Below are 19178 nucleotides of genomic sequence, written 5' to 3'. Positions count from 1 at the left end.
ATGTCAAATCAGAGCCTAACCTGATACTTTTGCAGTTCCACTTGAAGGCCCCCAAATGAGTAGCTTGTTAATCCCTCACCCAAACCTTACCACAGTGCATGTGTTATTTCATCTACCATCACCTCATCTAGAGAAGAGGTTTCAGACTGGGAGATAAAATCCAGTACTATTGCTTGGTTCAGAACAATGAAAAGGACAGAATTCACACATGCCTTACCTATGGAACAAACCCAGGAGGGACGAAGGGCCACCTCAGCACGATTGAAAGCAACAAGCACCACACGGGAGTGAGTGATGACTTGTTGAAGTCAGCTGTAAATCACGGTATAGCCTTCTTTGCAGGCTGAGGTTTCAGTGTTCTGAAGCTACATCTTTATGCGTGAATTCTTAGCACCCAGACCTAATTTAAAGTCTTCCCAAAACTGTTCATAGAAATATTCTGACAGCCTGATTTCCAATGCATGTTTGTAACTGAAAGTTTCATAATACTTTAATTTCAGTATGCTGAGTGATTCTGATTTAAAAATATGCCCTGAGCAGCTAGTAGATGATGAGTAAATGGGTTGGCCCTCCTGCTTTGCTACCTTGTTTTTACAACATTGCAAATGACTTGAATGAGAACACCCACATGAAGAAACTATCTTTCTGAAAACTCCTAGTTTTTCCATCACCAGGACCACAAGCTGGAATCATTGTGGAGGATCAAAAATTCTTAAATAAAACCTGAAGTGAAAAACCTAACTTTCAGTAACCCCTGCAGTTGTGAAAAGGTAGAAACATTCTCAGTGCAGAAGGTGAGTAGTTGACAATAACTTTTTTAAAATCACCAATAAATTAAGAATGGGCTGCACTGAACTTAAGTCTGATTTATATTACAGTTGGTCTCTCTGAGTTAAGATGATTAAAGGAATTAGCTGAGTGGTAAATGCATATAATAGATGAACTTAAACACTGGGAAGAAATTTGTATTTGTAAAATACCAAATTGCAGTTTTAGTCTAATCCCTGAGGATCTGGACCTCAGGGTTTCTAGTATTTTTATTAAGTCTTCAGTAAGTTACTTTTTATGAGAAACCCAGAGTATGGAATATGTAAAATATTGTGATAGAGCCTCTCTTTTATTATGAAAGGATTCTTCTGGTATGTATACAGGAACCAAAAATATCAGTTTATCATTCCCACTCACAGCACCAATAGTAACAGGGTTTCTTCACGGTACTTAGAGAAATTGCCTTTCCCTTGCAAATGTCTCTCTGTGAGACTGCAAAGGTAAAAATACTCATCTATGAGTCTCATACTTACAGTCCCTACTTAACAGTGGTTCGACTTAAAGTTTCAGCTTTACAATGTTGCAAAAGCAATATGTGCTCAGTAGAAACCAGCTAGGCTAAGCTGATGTTCAGTAGGTTAGGTGTACTGAAGCATTGTGGACTTACAGTATTTTCAACTTATGATGAGTTTATCAGGATATAACTCCATAGTAAGTTGAGGAGTATCTGTACACATTTTCTAGACACTGAGGAAAAAATGATAAAGCTCTTTCAGCATGGCAGTCTATTCATTTAAGGTAATTTGATCATATACCATCTCCTGCGGCCACTTGTTTGTTCCCTACTTTAAAAATGAGGATACTGAGACCCAAATTCAGAACACCAGGACTAGGATCCAGGTCAGTGATTCTTCTATACCTGGTTTACATATCGGCACTACTGGGCAGGTTTTAAACCCTACTTGTAGGGCCCTACCCTGAGGAGGAAGGGTTTGGGGTACAGCCTAGGCATATATTTCTTGAAAGAGCTCCTCAGGTGACCGTTCCATAACCTGGGTTGCAAAGGAAGTGGAATGCTCAGATTTGACAACAAGGATGTTACTGTCCCTCCTCCTCTATGCATTCAATCCCATACTGTGCTTCATGAAATACATAGTAAGAGAAATAACTCACCATAATTCCCCTTTTCCCATGAGACAGGTAGCTCTGGTCTGCCAGATGTTGATAAAATAATAGAAAAGATGGCAACAAATCAATAGACCAAAACCTTTGCTACCCCTGAGGGCACCACCTGACATCCTCAGAAGTCAGAATTAGTTGGGGTAAAAGCTGACTTGCCTTTAAAAAACCAAAGTGGCAGTGTATTAACTTCTCTTTCACTGAGTCTAAACTGAGAAATTATCAAGGACAAAGGATTTAAGGCAGTGATTTTCGACCCTTTTTCATCTCATGGCACACATAAACCAACTACTACAATTCTGCAGCATACCAAAAAATTTATTTTTCACCAACCTGACAAAAAATGTAGGTTTTTGACTTATTCACACCAGTCAGCTATTGTTGTGTTGGCTGTTGCCATTTTTTAATTTCACAGTCTAAGGGAAAGAGGTCAGTGACCCTGATTAAACAGGCAGATAGTGCCCGTTTTAAAAATTCTCGCGGCACACTGGGTGAGAATCGTTGATTTAAGCCACTGATTTGGGTGCTACTGAGACTGGAATTATAAGCTGTTACTGGAAATTCCCTAAAACAAAAAGGGATTTAGAGTTTGATAAATTTAAGTCAAAGATCTACTTTTTCTTGACAGCTCAGCCAATTCTTCCCTAATGTGCTGTATAGAAACCTCATCCCTTTTCAGCTCTGCTTGCTTCAGTGCTTCCTGGTAGATCTCTTTTGCTTGTGCATATCGTTCTAAAATAACCCAGAGAGAAGGGAGAACATAATAAGAAAAAGTGTTTCAAACTGATTCTGAAGAGAAAGCACTAGTTTAATACACACCTAAGTTATCATGTACTTAATAAGTAACAGGCCGGTCCTGCCTCATTTCATCCCCAGGTGACAAGCTGACTGTGAAAGGTTGTAAGCTGGTGCAGGGAACTTACCCTGGTGAGTGCTCTAGGACTCCTGACTGTGCCAACACACCCCTGGGGCCCTTACTCCACTGGCCAAGAACTTCCCTAATGCTGAAAAAGGACCTGCCACTCCTGGTTTCTGGAAGTTGTAGGTTGAGGCCCTGAGTATTATAGCATTGTCTGTCTGTCACACTGATATTCCATCTTAGCAGCTTTATAATTCCACTGTTAAGAACATACTCAGTTATACGTGTGAAAACATTTAGAAATCTGTAAAGCATTACAGAAACGAAGCACTGTCATCGCAAAGTTTTCTCTACAATGATGTGGTTCAACAAGCTGCGGCAGGACTATAGCAGTTAAGTAAACTGAGCACAATGGCATTTCAGCCAAACATACATCCTTTTTTGTATTATTCAGCCAGCCTTTTAAATTAGAGGACTCTAATTAAGTTTTAACTGTATAGCTTCCTCACTGCCCAGCATTGCCCTCCCAAAATACCATTTCATGATTTATAAATCCAGTAGCACCCCTTCCTACCTAAAGCAAGTCAGTCAAAATGTCACAGCTCCCTACCTCTGTGCATCAGAATTGCAGCCAGATTACTGAGCACCATGTGTAGCTCAGGATGTTCTGTTTGTCTTGCCAGATCTGATGCCTTCTGTATGTAAAAACAGGCCTCATCCAAGTAGCCTTGTGCATCCAGGCTGGTAGCCAGGTCACTCATCAGCACAATGGTCTACACAAGGAAGAAAACACAGGGAGCTTAAAAAAAAAAAAAGCACCTACACAGATTTAATGTCAATTTGGAGTTTTATAAACTGAATATACACTTAAAATTTCATCTTTCCTATCACTCCACAAAAGGGGAGGGATATCAGCCTATAACAAGTATGTACCTCTAGCATTCACAGTGTATAATTTACAGCATTAGTTTGACCCTCTGAAAAATGATACAAATCCAGAAACTAGAGAACAGATTAAACATTATTTATTAATATAACTAATTATCATATTAGAAACATGAAAAATAACAGCACAAAGCTAGAATACTCCATTTAAGTTTTGGCAATCTTTTTTTTTTTTTAAGATTTTATTTATTTATTTATATTTAGAGGGGAAGGAGAGAGGGGGAGAAACATCAATGTATGGTTGCCTTTCGTGCATCCCCTGCTGGTAGTTGGCCTGCAAGGAACCAGCCTGCAACCCAGGCATGTGCCCTGACTGGGAATTGAACCGCGATCCTCTGGTTCGCAGGCCCGTGCTCAATCTACTGAGCTACACCAGCCAGGGCTCAGTTTTGGCAATCTTAAAAAGCCGGCCCCTGGAGCCCTACTCTAGTGTAGTGTCATTCTAGTTAGTGACCCTGACGTGCATCAAGAAGTACATCATCCACTTTAGGATAACTCCCATTAAGAGGTTTTTAAATGTTGGTACTAAGAGAGGTTTGTCTTATTATTCCTTAGTAATATTCCATTACAGGACTCTAGGAAAAGTCCTACACATCCCTTTCCTGAAGATAATTCATAACCCAAAACTCACCCAACTTATCTACCCCAGGCTTGGGAAATGTTCGTTCCAGTTAAAATTTTTGTCTCCTTTGTTGCTAATACCAAGCATTCACAAAGTGATCCACCTGTTACCTCTATAAACAATTTGGAAGAAGAGGCAAAAAGATTATTTCAATTCAATTCAATGTGTTTAGTGTTCTAACAGCAATTTTGCACACTGTGTTTAAATTCTGTCTGTGGTTTTTAATGCAGTATCTCTTCCTCTTCCCCACTTTCCTATCATTTTACCTGTGGGGAGAGGGAGGCAAGGACCTTCAGGAGTTTAGGTGTTCCTAATAAGACTCAATATTCTAAAATACAGAGCGCCGTGTACTCTGAAGCCCAGAAGCACACAGGTGCCTAGCTATACCTGCCTTTTAGAAAGGTTGTTCTGATGTGTGAACTGATACTCATTCCAAATGTTTGGACAGATCCAGTAATTGATCAGCAGTCTCAAAACCTTTCCAAAACAAGTAGTTAGGGGTGGTGGCAAGAAAATGATTGGACTAGGGGCATGAGGAGGAGGGTGTGTGGGGGACCATCTGCTGACTATTCCCAAAAAGTGTGGCACTGAACACCTATAAATTCTGAAACCTCTGTTTTCCTCGCTTACCTGCGGGTGTGTTTCTCCTAGTATTTCTTCAGAAATATGCAAAGCTTTTTCATATATCCTTTGTGCCTGTGATGGATACTTGGACAACAGAAGGTAGCGAGCATAGGCATCTAAACACATGCCAAGGAGGAGGCAGGTATTGGCTTTCTCATCCACTAAAAAGGAAACAAGAGCATTGCTGTGATATAGCAAGTAGAGTATAGAAACTGGCCAGCCTACCCTAAACATTTTTTTTTACCAAGACCCACAGATATTTAACACTATAGGACCCCTGAACATTTCATGTCACGTAAATACTCAGCCTGACAATAGAAGTGGATTAACATCTAAATCGGTTCCTGAAACCAGTTCCAACTTGCGTGTAAGCAGGTATAGGGTCCCTGACACCAACTAGCAATTCTCAGCAACAGCCAGGTATCCAAGAATTCAACTCGCTTCTGACACCATCTACCTATAGCTAGCATCAGATTCCACAGGTTGATGGTTCAGTCCTACAAGACTGCCCTTCTCCCTCCCCAACTTTAGACACCAGTCACAAATCCAGCTTGTTACCTGTGCTTCGGACAGAGTAGCTACAAATTTCCATCTACCCCCTCCAACTCAAGATGCCAATTGCAAGACCAGATTGTTGACCTGTACTACTTTTCTAAAATATATTTTGATTATGTCATTACAGTTGTCCCATTTCCCCCCCTGCATTCCCCTGTACTTCTGACTGGCTACAAATCAGAGGTTCACAGAACTCAGAGAAACATGTTACTTGATTACTGGTTTACTATAAAAGGATATAACTCAAGAACAGCCAGACACAGAGGCACTGGGCAAGGCAGTAGAAAGGGTTGAGGAGCTTCCATGCTCTCACCAGGTGCGCAACTGTCCCGTAAGTTCACCAACCCAGATGTGCTACAAACTGTCATTTCAGTTTTATGGAGACTTCATCCCACAGGTGTGACATTAAACACTGACCATTGGCAACTGGTTCAACCTCCAGCCCCTCTCCCTCTCCTGGAGGTCAACTGGGTGTGACTGAAAAGTTCCAAACCTCTAATCACAAGATTGGCTGCACTGACTAAAAGCCTTATTGCTTAGGTGTTTTCCAAAAGTTGCCTCATCAACATAACAAAAGGCATCTAGGTTACTCACAACACTTAAGAAATTCCAAGGGCTTGGGAGCCAGGAACTGTGGACAAAGACCAAATAAATACCCATGAGAAATATATATTTGGTCAATATTGCAACACCCAATTAAATGACAAACTTTTCCCCTCTTAATTGAGTCCACACATTGACTAAAATATGGAATAATATTTTAATTTGAAACTAATATTTAGCATATACATGTGAAAATAAGACCTGGAGTAGAATGAGTTAACAACAAACAAAATTTAGGGCCAACAAACAAAGTCTAGGGCCAATAAGAAAGTTTTAAGGTACAAAAAAAACCCCAAACAATATAGTAAGAAACCACAGGCCATTTGAATCCTGAAATGCAAAGTCACAAACCAAATTTCAAGAACAATTTTAAAGACCCATTTTTCTGAATAATAAAGGTTGCAATGATATAGCACTTCTTGACACACAAAACTGAGTACACAACGTCTGGTAAAAGCACCAAAATGCCTTGTAGAACTGGAGAACACAGATCAAGCTCTTAAGAGGCAGTGACTGTTTTACTTACAGCTGTATCTCAGTGCCCAGTAATGTGTCTGGCATATAACAGGCATTCAATTGTACTTCTTGACTGACTGGTTGAATGAATAAAAAAAAGGTACTGAACCAAATATGGAAAAGGTATACATACCAGTAATGAAACTAAAAATTAATAGAATTAAACAGTCACTCCGTTGATCTATGAAAACTCAACAGAGCTGTCATTACAAATCAGTAAGAAAAGGATAGGCTAATAAAACAGTTCCAAGCTAAAACCTGTCCATAAGGGAAGAAAAAATTATATTGCCATCTCTTACCACATTAAAAAATAAATACTAGGTACAATAGCTCAGTTGGGTGGAGCATTGTCCTGATTCACCCCAGGTCAGGGCACACACAAGTGCATAAATAAGTGGAACAACAAATGAATGTTCTCCAAATCATTTAAAAATTTAAAATTCTAGGTCACAGAATAAAAGACACATGGGGAAGGGGAATGGTGAATGTTAAATTGTACTCATCTTACAGAAGAAACTGAAAACAAATGTTTTTTTTCTGAGTCAAGTATGTTTGGAAGAAACTTTTAGGTTTGCCTTAACAGAACTGAAAACCATGTGTATGCCTTCTTTTCAAAACACATAAATCGAGATTTAGTGAGGAATACATCCCTGTAGGGGTATAAGGACCTGAAAACAAAAGAAATAACAAAAATAGAAAACATTTTTAAAATGCAACAATTAGGCCAAACATCACTTTTAGTACTAATATAAATAGGTTTTAAAATTATCTCAGGACAATGGTATTTCTTTTAAATCTAAACAAAGCCTTCTACAAAGCCTTGTAAAAAGATATACAGCAAATGACTAAGAAAGTTAAAAAGGCAAGATATAGTCAACAATGTAAAATTAAATTTGTGACAAATAGGACAAAAAACTTTCTGATGAAGAGATAATGAAGATACTTATCTTCAATGAAGATACCTTCAATGATATATATACATATATCTCTTCAATGAAGATATATCTAGGACTGTTTAAACAGCATAGATACATGTGTAAAGATCACAAAAATAAAAATTATGCCTAGAACAACAAAATCATCAAAACCTGGGCAAAACTAGAATCCCACTACACATAATGGATATCACCCAACAATAAATAACAATATACTTTCCTCTCAAATGCACATGCAACATTCTCCAGGAAAAACCATATATTGGGCTGTAAAGTAAGTCTCAATAAAAGACTGAAATCATCAGAACATGTTCTCTGACCACAAGAGAATGAACTCAGAAATCAACATCAGATGAAAATTTGAGGAATGCACATATATATGGAAATTCATCAACATACTCCAAAATATCCTAACAATAGAAAATAATTTGAGACATGAAAATGGGAACACAAAAAAACATTATGTGTAGATGCAGTGGAGAAATTTATACTTGTGAATACCTATATATACTAGAAAGATCTTAAATCAATAACCTAATCTTCCACCTGATACACTAGAAAAAGGGCAAAATAAACCCAAAGCAAGCAGAAGAAGACAAAGCAAGCAGAAGAAGACATAATAAAGATTAAGAGTGGAAATAAATGAAATGGTAAAACAATATAGAAAATGAAACCACCAATTGGCTCTTTTTGAAAATATTAACAAAACTGACAAGGAAAAACTGAATAAAATAATCAGGATGATCCTTCATAAACTGAAACTGGTAACATAATATAGAAAAGGTAACTCATTTAATAAATTACATTATCACATTCCAGCAAACTTTCACATAGTATTTAATTAACACTAGTCACAGTCCTATAGCATTTAATTCCTAAAACAACTCTGTAAGGCAGGTTCTACTATTATTTTATTGATGAGGAAACCGAGATAAGTAACTTACATACAGTCACACTAGTAAGTGAGTGTAAGAGCCAGATTTTGAACTCAGACTTTAAGCCCTCATGCAACGAAATCTGCCACCAAAAATACTTCAACTTTCCAGAAATGTTTTGATTAAAATATAAAAATGAATGAACATTTCAGCTCAAGGAAAGGAAGGGGAAGGAATCAATGGGGGAAAAATCTCTTAGAAGAAATAACTGTAAAATTAAAAACTGGGAAAGGATATGTTCTCAAGTACATAGAGAATACTGTGAGTTATGCTTTTAAAGTATAATCTCATAAGAAAGGTTCTTCTAGGAAAATACAGCTTTCCAAAATCCTTTTACCCACTCATTTACTTATTCAACAGATATTATTAACACTGTGTTCTTGGCACTTTCCTAGCTACTGAAATCAAATCAAGAAAAATGGAAGAAACAAATGTATGAGTAATTGAGGAAGGAAGAAAAAAAGTTGCCAGATAATCAACCCTAAAGATGTGGTCCATATGGTTTCATAGACCCCATAACTCTGAAGGAATAGAGCATTCCTATGTAAACCCCATACCTATTCCCAAACAATATATAGAAAGCATCTCAGTTCATCTTATCACATTAATACAGTCCTGTGATAACAAGCACAATAAACTATGGATCTCATAAAATAAATGCAAAAGTTCTACATAGAGTCTCAGCATTAAACATCTAGCAGTAAACTGAACAATTAACCAATTACTAGCAAGCCTGGTTTGCTATAGATATATGATAATACATCTGTTCATACAGTTGTTACCAAGCTAGATTATAAGACAAAGTTGTCCATCACCACTATCATTCAAGGTTGTTCTGCCATTATTGCCAATGAACTAAATTTAATGGGGGAAGGGGGAGAGACACAGAAGTACATCTAAAAGGAAACAATTCTCATGATTTCCCAAATGTATAATTACATATCTAGAAACAGTGTGAATACATCAAATGAAAAGCAAATAGTTTAGTCAAGTATCCACTTGGAATCAAAGGTAATTAAACAGATGTTAAATCTATGTGAATGAATCTGGAAGCAAGAACCACATCATGTTCCTCAATGGGAAGACTCAATATTGCACAAACAGTGTAGTAAGGGACTTCTTTGATAGCATGCTGCAGTTTGTCCCAGTATCCACTCCTTTCAAGCAGAGGGGATTTCTACCAGCTGTTGGGGATGGATTCTGACCAGTTTTAGCCAATCATGGTAATCCCATTTCTCTGCCCAAAGACTGGGTTAGAAATACCAAGAAACCCTTCTCGTCAATGAGAAGGAAGAATAAATCTACCTGTGGACTTCCAGAAAAGATGACCTGCATTCTTTAAGAAACAAAGAAATCTCCTTTTCCTCCAGAAGTGGATATTTCTGGGTGAGAGGCCTGGGACCTTGTATGGTCACTTTCTGACCTCAGGAGGGGCGGCGGGGGGTGGGATGACCAGAAGACCAACACCCAGAGAGTGCCAGTGAGGAGGGGAGGGAAGAGACAGCCCTGCAGGACCTCCATCCTACCTTAGCAATACACACACCAACTGGCCCAGCAGCCCAGCACCTTCTGCACACTTGCCAGTTACAAGAGGTTAAGTGTCATTACTGTTTAACTTAATTTGACATTCTCTGCTATTTGTAATCAATGGTAACTTATTTATTTAGATATCAAGCTCCTCAAACTAACATCAATATAATGCAAATCTAATAATTCAGTCTAAAAGCACTTGGGGACTTGACAAAATAATTTCAAATTCATGTGAAAATAAAAATAGGAAAAATTTTGCAAAAGTAGCATTTGTGAACTTGGGGTAGTGAACACGGAATACATAGTACAGATGATGTGTTATAGAATTGTGCACCTGAAACCTGTATAATTTTGTTAACCAGTATCACACCAATAAATTCAATAAAAAGGAAAGAAAGTAGCATTTGTGAGTAGCAGCTGTATTACCATATAGTTCAAACATGTAATACCATATATTAATAATTCAAGCAATGTATACTGTTATAAATATTTCATCAGATGAATAATCTAAATGGAAAACCCCAAGAGAAAACCAAGCATATGCTTAATTCGTAGGTACATAATGGTGATAGACTATCTCTATAGAAATAAAGAAAAATTAGAATGAAAAATGGGTAAATATCTGATTCCAACGCTGGAAAATGCCTTCCTAAGTACTAAGTTCTGAAAGAGGAGGGACTGTTGCCTCACTTGCCTCTGCAAATCCTAGAATAATAGCTGGGATAAAACAGCTACTCAATATTCATTACAAATTAACAAAAGCAAAGAAAATAATTCCTATCCTATCCCAAAAAGATTAAAGACTGGTACAAGTCATATTGTATAAGTCATTTATGTGAAATATATCACTAAATTTTGAAAAATTAGGCTACAAATAGTATATATAGTATGATTCCTAATATGTTTCTTCAAATGTAAATAGCATAGGGCAAAAGCAAACTTACAGAGATATACAACAAAAAGTAGTAGTGTGATTACAGATGATGTTTATTCTTAATGGTTTTCCAAATTTTCTTCAATGCACTAGTATTACTTTTAGAATCTGAAAATTTTAGTCTTAAGAAACTGTCTATAGTGGATGCAACGAATGAAAGGCAGCAAGGGTATGGACAGTCAGATTTGTTTTTACATCTTTTGTGAACTTCCTCAAAGCACTCCACACTGCACAGAAAATTTCACTTGTTTTGGTGAGTCATTTATTCTTCCATTCAACAATTACTGAGCCTCAATTATGTGCCAGGCACAGCTCTAGGTACTAAGGATATAGCAGTTAATGAAACAGATGAACTCTTTGATAGGGAAGACAAATACTAAAAAGCACCTGAACAAAAATATACTTTTAGTGGCAATACAAAAACAAGCACACAACACAGACCTGCTTTTAAGTGTGAATAAGGAATGAATGATAAAGTGGGAAGAGATGACAGGCTTCATCAGGGTAAGCTGCCTGAGGAAGTGATACCTGAGCGCAGAACTAAATGAAGAGAGCCAGCCATGCGAAGGTACAAGAGAACATGCCAGGCAGAGGGAACAGCAAGGAAAAAGGGCTGGAGACAGCACTGAGCTTGAAATGAACAACAAGAGCAAGAAAGACTTGTGTGGTGAATACAGAATAAGCGGACGGAGAGCAAAAGATGATGTAGAAGTGGCAGTTAGGGGTCAGATTATGTAGGGCCTTATAGGTCCACACAGAGATTCTGAATTTGTTTTACAGGTGATGGAAAAGCACTGGTTTCTTAAAAGATCACCTTGCCTACTGCACAAAGAGACTGGGTGAGGGAATGAAGGGAGGCAGGAAAACCTGTGAGACATTATTATAGGTGTCCAGGCAAGAGACAGCAATGGCCTGGACCAAAGCAGCAGGGTGAGAGGATGGGATGAGGCATGGTCTGAAAGGGGATGTTTTGATAGTTGATACAATATAATTTGTTGGTGAATGACATATAAGAAACGAGGAAGAAATCATAGATGATTCTTAGGTTCTTGGCCAAAGCAACTAGGTGAATGGTGGTATCACTTATTAAACTGAGGCTTGGTAGAGAAACAAATTTGTGAATAGCCAAAACCATGTTTGTTTCAGACACGGTCAGTGTGAGGTGACCATTTAGAAATTCAAGATGTCAGGTAGACAATCTTACCCACAAATTTGCAGTTCATGTGCAAGTTGGGGCTGAAGGTGTAAAACTGATATTAAAGTTATGGAGCTTAAATGTTACCTTCCAGGGTATGAGGCAGAGAGAAAACGAGAAGAGGGCCAAAGACAGCCCTGAGGTCTGCTAACTTCAAAGAGTGGTGAAGGGGAAGGCAAAGAACCAGGGAGGTGTCCACGTTTCCAACAGGAGACAGTGATCATCTGGGTCAGAGCTGCTAATGAGGACAGCAGGGAAGATAAGGAATGAGAACTGGTAAGCTTCATAAAAAGAGCTTTAGTAGAGTGATGGAAAAAATGGGTTCTGCTCAAGAGAAAACTGGAAGGCAACTGAGTACAGACAACTCTTTCAAGGCATACTCATTGCTTTAGAGACAACAGTTGACTGCTATACCTTCAACATCTTGTGAGCTCTTGGCATAGAGTAAGTGTGAAATAAGAGAATGAAAGAAGGAATGTCAAGTCTGAAAACTCCCAATATTTCAAAACATATTAAAAAACCCAAATGGTTTAGAGCTGGAGAGCTTCCTGCCCATCCCTTTCTATTCCTAGCTTAACTCTTTACGCTCTTCCCTCCACACTGACGGTGAGTTGCAAAACCATGTAACTTGGTGTTTCTCATCTGGGACCAAAGGCAATTAATTAGAATTATGACTGGTAGTGGAAGCTTCCCCTTCTGCTCCTCAATTTTCCAGAGGTCATATATAATAAAAGTCAACAAATAAATTTTGAACATATAACCAAGGGGTTAAAAAAACAGTGGTTAAGTCATTTAACCAAAATATCTTATTCCAAATCCTCTGCTGAGGCCTTAAAAATAGCCACTTAATTTCCCAAATAGATGACTTTCTGTCCCCCAATTCCCTTTTCCACAGACTGACGGTGAAGCCCTTTCGGGCAATGTCCAGTAAACAGCCAGATTTCCCTACCTGACAGAATGTCTTCTGCTATTTCCTTTTCTCTTTCAATTTTTTCCTCTAGAGTTGAAATGCAGAATTCATAGCCAGCAAGAGCAAATTCGTGTCTGTAAAGCAAAGATCGGCAATCTGTTATTTGTTTTTTCACAAACTCTTTTTTTATCCTCATTTCCCCAGCTATGGTTTCGTTATTATCAAGAAAGTAAAGTGGAAAGAGAAATTTTGTTTCAAGTCTCTGAGCAATGTCAATCTGCCCTTTCTCAAAAGTTGTGTTTTTCCCAAGTCACCCATGTAATATAACTTAAGACAAAACTATGACCACAGCCGTAGTTTTGTAACCCACACAACCAGCAGCCTCTGTCCTCTCCCTCTAACAGCTCTGAATGAGTTCACTTCTCCCCCTTGGAAGCCTGCGCCTGCTCAGAGTAACACCACAAATGGAGGCTGAAGCCACCCTGCATGCCCCAGGGGCCTGGGCCTGATGGCCTCATACAACTCCTGGAGACGTTTATTACCTTTATACTTCTTCCAAGCTGTTGGTCTCTGATGCAAGTTTCTCCTACAGAAATGGCACTAGAAGGCATTTAGCCTGACTCTAGCCCTGGACCCTCTAGCCCTTGTGTCCTCACCCAAGAAACAGGCAGACTGACTCTGGATAGAGCAAGCGTCCACTGCTGGTTTCTGTAAAGACATGCACAGAAACATGGTGGAAATTCCCTCTCCATCCAGAAGCTCAATCCTGGTTCTTGCTGTTTGGCTCCAGTTTCTTACCAGAAGCAGCACTACAAAGCTCACTCCCTCTCCTCTGGCGCCTTGCCAGGGATAACAGATGACCCTACTGTTCTGCTCTGTTCCCAAAAGAACAGAAGCTTCCCCAGGCCTACACCTTGGCAGACATGGCTTAGTACCCAGCCATGACACAGAGCAGGGGAGGCTGGCCACAAGATGCCCCTAGTCAAAGTGTCTATAAACTTCTAGTCTTATGCTTGTCTTAATAAAACAAACCAAAAATCACTCTTGAGTACAGAGTAATTTACAAATTATTAGTGGCTTCTACACAAGTTTTCACCCCTACAAGACAATGACTTTGTCTCCTTCTTCAGTGTTATCAGCTTTGGGCTTCTTCTCTTCCCAGGAGGTCACACCCCTTGAACATCTAACTCCTCCAAGGGAGACTGATCTCGGCTGGAATGCTTCCTCGGATGGGTCAACTTCACAGCTCCAAAACAGACTTGAGGTCAAACGCCCTCAGCAGCTCTGGCCTATCGAGTATCCAAACAAGTGTCAGGAGACTCAGCTGCTCCTGCTGAGAATGAGAGAGCTGGTGAACAGGGCAGCAGGGACCAGAGTCAGGGCCCCTTACCTCAGTGAACACTCAATCTATAGCACCAGGCCTGAGATCATTCCAAACCTCCAGGACTCAGCTTCTGTGGCAATTAACAATGTAAGAAAAAGCTTGTCTTAGGTCTTCCTATAAACTCACCCCAAAATGTAACTCTCTAGAGTTCTCTGCTTACACCCTAAGTGGTTTTTCTTTGATCTACACTTAGAAAGAACGAAAAGCACCAGGCTTCACTTGCCAGTGAACTTTCTCGTTTGCTAATACTGTCAAAATTGTTTCTTCAAAGCTTACTATCCCTAGTAGCTTTTAGTTGCTCCCTCCTCTCTAGGAAGAGCTAAACTGAAGTTCTAACTATAATTTCCCTGATTAGCTTGGTCACTGTGCAGCCACAGTTGAGGGCTATATGCCCCACTCAGCAGGCCAAACAGAAATAGCAGGGGCAAAACTGGGAAAGACTGAAGATTTCAAAGACAAGGGAAGGGAACACTTTGATTGTGACACCAGTTTTTTTGAGATCCGGATAATTATTAGGTAAATGAAAATTATATAACATCCAAGGGTCAAAGTGTTTTCTGCCTGCAGTCCTGCTCCATCTGCCGCCACACCTAGATTCTGACTGTACTCACCTATTCTGAGCAGCATAGATACTAGCCAACTTTAGAGATATTTCAATGATTGCATTGTCTTCCTGTTGGGAAAAAGAGAAATGAAGGAAATACATGACAAGCAAAAATTCCTCATGGAATATTTCAGATCAACCTTTAAGTTGACTTTGGCCTGAAAGCCATAGTCTTTATCTTTTTAGAAGAATTAGGCAACTGTGAATTCCTCAGCTACCATTCTTTTGCATGAGTGAAAGATCAGTTTTTATACAAGTCCTAGGTGGGAAAATCTACCTTTTTTTGGCCAAAGCAAATGTTGGGGGCTGGGTGGAGTTTTTTTCAGAACGCAGGACTATTTTGAAACCTTCTTTAGTGAGGGTCCAATCCTAGATAATGTCCTTACCTGTTGCATGCCCCCTCCAAGCAGGTAACTCATTGCTGCTTTAAAAAGTTTTTCTGCCTAAAACCATAAGGAAAAGATTTCTCTTTTACTTGCTTGGGCCACACTCTCTATATAACTCTGGCTGGATTCTAAGTACTAGTCTGATGCATTATTCTTAATTAAACCCAGCACACACACACTCACATTCACATACACACAGAGAAAAGTATCCTTGTGATGGGAAAACAGATAAAAAAGACCTGGACCCCACATCCTCTGTGAACCTTAAAAACTAGTCTGTGATAAGCAGAAACTTTAGAAATTAACTTCTCCTCTAAATCTACTGTGGCAGAGACTACAAACTATTCTCTAATATTCCCTCTCCTTCCCATCTTTTCAGTTACAGAATCTCAATTTTTAATAGGCCAGCCTCTTTTGCAGTTAGGAATAGGTCATACGATAGGTTGGCCAAAAGATGCATGCAGAAGGAATGTGAAAATTTTTTAAATCATATTTTATAAGGAAACTGCTTGCCCTCCATCCTCTCTTTCTTCCTTCCTGCAAGCTGGAGGTAAGTCAACTCGTCTATGCAGATGAGGACACATCTAAGAAGGAACCCGGGCTTTTGGACCACTGCATGGAACAAAGGTACACAGGCCTCTTCAGTGTTTAATGACATCTGGACTAATGCATTAAAAAAAACACACCTCCTTCACATGTGAGTCACTCTATTTTGAGGTCTCTTTGTTATAGGGGCTTAGCCTGTACCCTTACTAATAGCATTCCCATGAAACTAATCCTTCATAAATTCAAGATATTAGAAAGTGATTTACTTACATTTTCAAGCTGACCCCGTATAAATGCTAAATTGGCCATCTGAAAGCAAATTACAGATTTGTTTTTCAGTTTAGAGCACTGTGTTGCTACTTATTTCAAAACCTTTAAGCCAAAGACTCCTTTTTGCTTTTATCTGCTAAAAAAAAATTTTTTCAGAGAAAAATGTCACTAATCTAGCAAAGTTCAGCAATAATATGACAATAAATACTTGCATATACCTTGTGGATGTCAAACGAAACACAGATCCACTCATTCTTGAAGAAACAAATGTTAATGATATTGTTTCTTTTTGGTCTGGGATTAAAACTTCTCCTAAGGGACACCCCAAGTGTAATAAAAATTGAAACAAAAAGAAAAAGTGAAAACAAAAACCAAGAGCTTTACATTCTTGCCAGGCAGGAGAGTAAGCACTCTTCCCCCTCAGCTACCCTTCCTCAGTGGCTCAGATTATGAGTTACCAAGTCATAAGTGTAAGTGATGGCCTTCTTGTTGTCACTCTGATAGGCAAGACGAAGTGCATCATGCAAAATTAGCTCAGCCTCTTCTGGCTCATCTTTCATGATGCTCAACTGAAAAGAGAAAAACATGGAAAATGAAAGGTAAAGAAAGCACATGCATGTGCTACCAGACAGAAGATATGGCTATATACCTCAATACACAGAAGGAAACCATTCATTCATTTATCACATATTTACTGAATTCCTACAGTACACTAAGCATTATATCTGCAATGTTGGCAGGGAGGTCAGCCTCTCTTGCAACCATGTATGGCTATATGGCAAAGGTTTGGCCAACAGATGCAGACAAAAGGAATGTGAGCAATTTTTACATTATACTTTATAAGAAAGCTCCTCACCCTACACCCTCTTTCTCTCTTCCTGCAGGCTGGAAGTGACCCTGTACACAAATAAGCTTAATTACAAGTAATGATAAAAGCTATGAAAAAAATTAATAAGAAGGAACAATAAGGGTCTCCTTTAAATGGGAGGGCCAGAGAAGGAATGAGAAAGAGTCAACCAAATAAGGATTTGTAGGGGGAAATGGCCCAAAGAGAGTCAGGAATGAGCAAAGGCTTTACAGGCTGAAGAGTATGATTTTTTAAAAGATTTTATTTACTTTTACAGGGAGGGTAAGGGAGGGAGAACTAAAGGGAGAAAACCGTGGACATGGGAAAGAAACATCAATTGGTTGCCTCTGCAACTGGGACATAGCCCCCAACCCGGGCATGTGCCCTGACTGGGAATTGAACCAATGACTTCTCTATTTGCAGGACAATGTCCAACCCACTGAGCCACACCAGCCAGGGCAAGAGTATGGGTCTTTCTTTTCATTCAAGAAATGAAAAGAAACAGATGTGAAAGGTGAGATGGTGAACTAGAGGATTACTATCAAATGGGTCGGCAAGGTAGGGTGGTATCACATAGGGTCTTGCAGGCCATGGCAAGGAGTTTGAATCTGATCATAAATGCAGTGGGAAGTCATTCAAGATGTTTAGGCAAGAAGGTGATATGATCTAATGTACTTTTAAAAACTCACTCTGGCTGCTGCACAAATGGAAATGTAGGGGGGGGCAACAGAGAAGGTGAGACTCTTAGGCAGTAGGCTGTGACAAAAATGGCTGGGTAATACCAGGGAAGATAGAAAAAAGGGGGCTGACTTCCTGGATTTGGTGGCAACAGAACTTGTTGCTGGACAGTAAGAGCATTGGGACACAGTGGTAAGGTTCTCCAAGTTTTAAGAATGACTATGAGGTTTCCAGGCTGAAAAACTAGATAGATGGTAGAAAAAAGAAAACGGTAAAGGAAATGTGCTGGGGAGAAATTTAAAATCGAGACTTTAGTTTTGGGCAAGTTAAGTCTGAGAGGTAGGCAGAGCCTCCAAGGGGAGATGGCATGTCAGCAGTACAACGTGGGAATATCAATTTGGATGTTGTTGCCATCAAGGCGGTAGTTAACCCAATAAAAGAGTTGGGATAACCTAAGAAGGATACAAGAAAATAGAAGGATGTGGTGAAAAGGACGAGTTTAGAAATCAGAGAACGAAAATGCTCATAACTAGCACTAAAATTCTCTTTAGGGACGTCACATACTGTACATAAAAAATTCTCTATGCCCGTCTCGTCAGGATGGCTGGTTCACCGACAAAACTACAAAACATTTCTGCTAATTTTGTTTAAAAGAACGATGCCTTGGTGCCACTGCCATCTAGATTCACCTGAGACTGCAGAGTTCTACTGCACGCTGCCGAGTGTGACAAGCCTGGACGGGTTCCAACACCGCCCCGCTCCCCCAAAACCCATCTAGTGCCCTCGGGGCCTCGTCTTCAGCAAACTGGCAGAGCAATCCGCATCCCTTCGCCGCTTCACCTTGGCCCGCTTCAGCAGCAGGATGATCTCCGCCTCGACCTCGTCCCCCGCACCCTCGGCCTCTTCCGCCGCACCCTCGGCGGCCGCTCCGGGTCCCTCCTTCTCCTCCTCCTCTCCGGCGGGCCTCGAAAACCACGCGAGGGCTGCAGAAAGGGGCTCCGAGGTCACCAGGCCGGCAAGCGCTGTCCCCTCCCACCAACTGGCCCTGCCCGATCCGCAGCCCTCACCTGCCAGCAGCGGCAGCAGGCGGGAGCCCCTGCCCTGCGGCGCGACTCGAGAAGGCGGCACCGCCACCTCGGGCGCACTACCCCCGGCCCGCACCGGGAGCAAGTGCGTCGGACAGACCCGGCATCGCCGCCCCGCGGTCCGCAAAAGGTCTCGGCCCAGGATAGGGCCGAGAAGAAGCCGGTACATGGCCGCACCCCGTCCTCTGCGCACTGCAGAATCGGCCAAACACCGAGACGTCCCGTCCCAGCTCAACCCGTAAGTAGGGCCGTGACGTACCAAGAAGCG

The 19178-nt window shown here is 40.2% G+C and overlaps 1 protein-coding gene across 3 annotated transcripts in view; it reads right to left on the bottom strand.

The window, feature by feature from the left end:
* Positions 1 to 19178, bottom strand: part of TTC19 (tetratricopeptide repeat domain 19) — a 37065-nt gene extending 17887 nt beyond the window's left edge. Inside the window, exons 1-10 of one of the 3 annotated variants that reach the window (XM_037068885.1) lie at positions 18893 to 19160; positions 18666 to 18808; positions 16759 to 16869; positions 16301 to 16339; positions 15485 to 15541; positions 15106 to 15167; positions 13150 to 13244; positions 5004 to 5158; positions 3417 to 3579; positions 4 to 1979 (exon numbers count right to left, since the gene is read on the bottom strand). In XM_037068885.1, coding sequence (XP_036924780.1) covers positions 1867 to 1979; positions 3417 to 3579; positions 5004 to 5158; positions 13150 to 13244; positions 15106 to 15167; positions 15485 to 15541; positions 16301 to 16339; positions 16759 to 16869; positions 18666 to 18808; positions 18893 to 19079 — 1125 coding nt within the window. In that variant the 5' untranslated portion in view covers positions 19080 to 19160 and the 3' untranslated portion in view covers positions 4 to 1866. Of the gene's footprint in view, positions 1 to 3; positions 1980 to 2244; positions 2680 to 3416; positions 3580 to 5003; positions 5159 to 13149; positions 13245 to 15105; positions 15168 to 15484; positions 15542 to 16300; positions 16340 to 16758; positions 16870 to 18665; positions 18809 to 18892 lie in introns of those variants that run through there. The other 2 variants (XM_037068887.1, XM_037068886.1) reach the window with 2 other exon arrangements.

Source organism: Sturnira hondurensis, unplaced genomic scaffold (genome assembly GCF_014824575.4).
Source record: "Sturnira hondurensis isolate 20B ecotype Veracruz unplaced genomic scaffold, ASM1482457v3 Scaffold0018097, whole genome shotgun sequence".
NCBI lineage: Eukaryota > Metazoa > Chordata > Mammalia > Chiroptera > Phyllostomidae > Sturnira > Sturnira hondurensis.
This window is presented reverse-complemented; position numbering and strand designations above follow the sequence as displayed.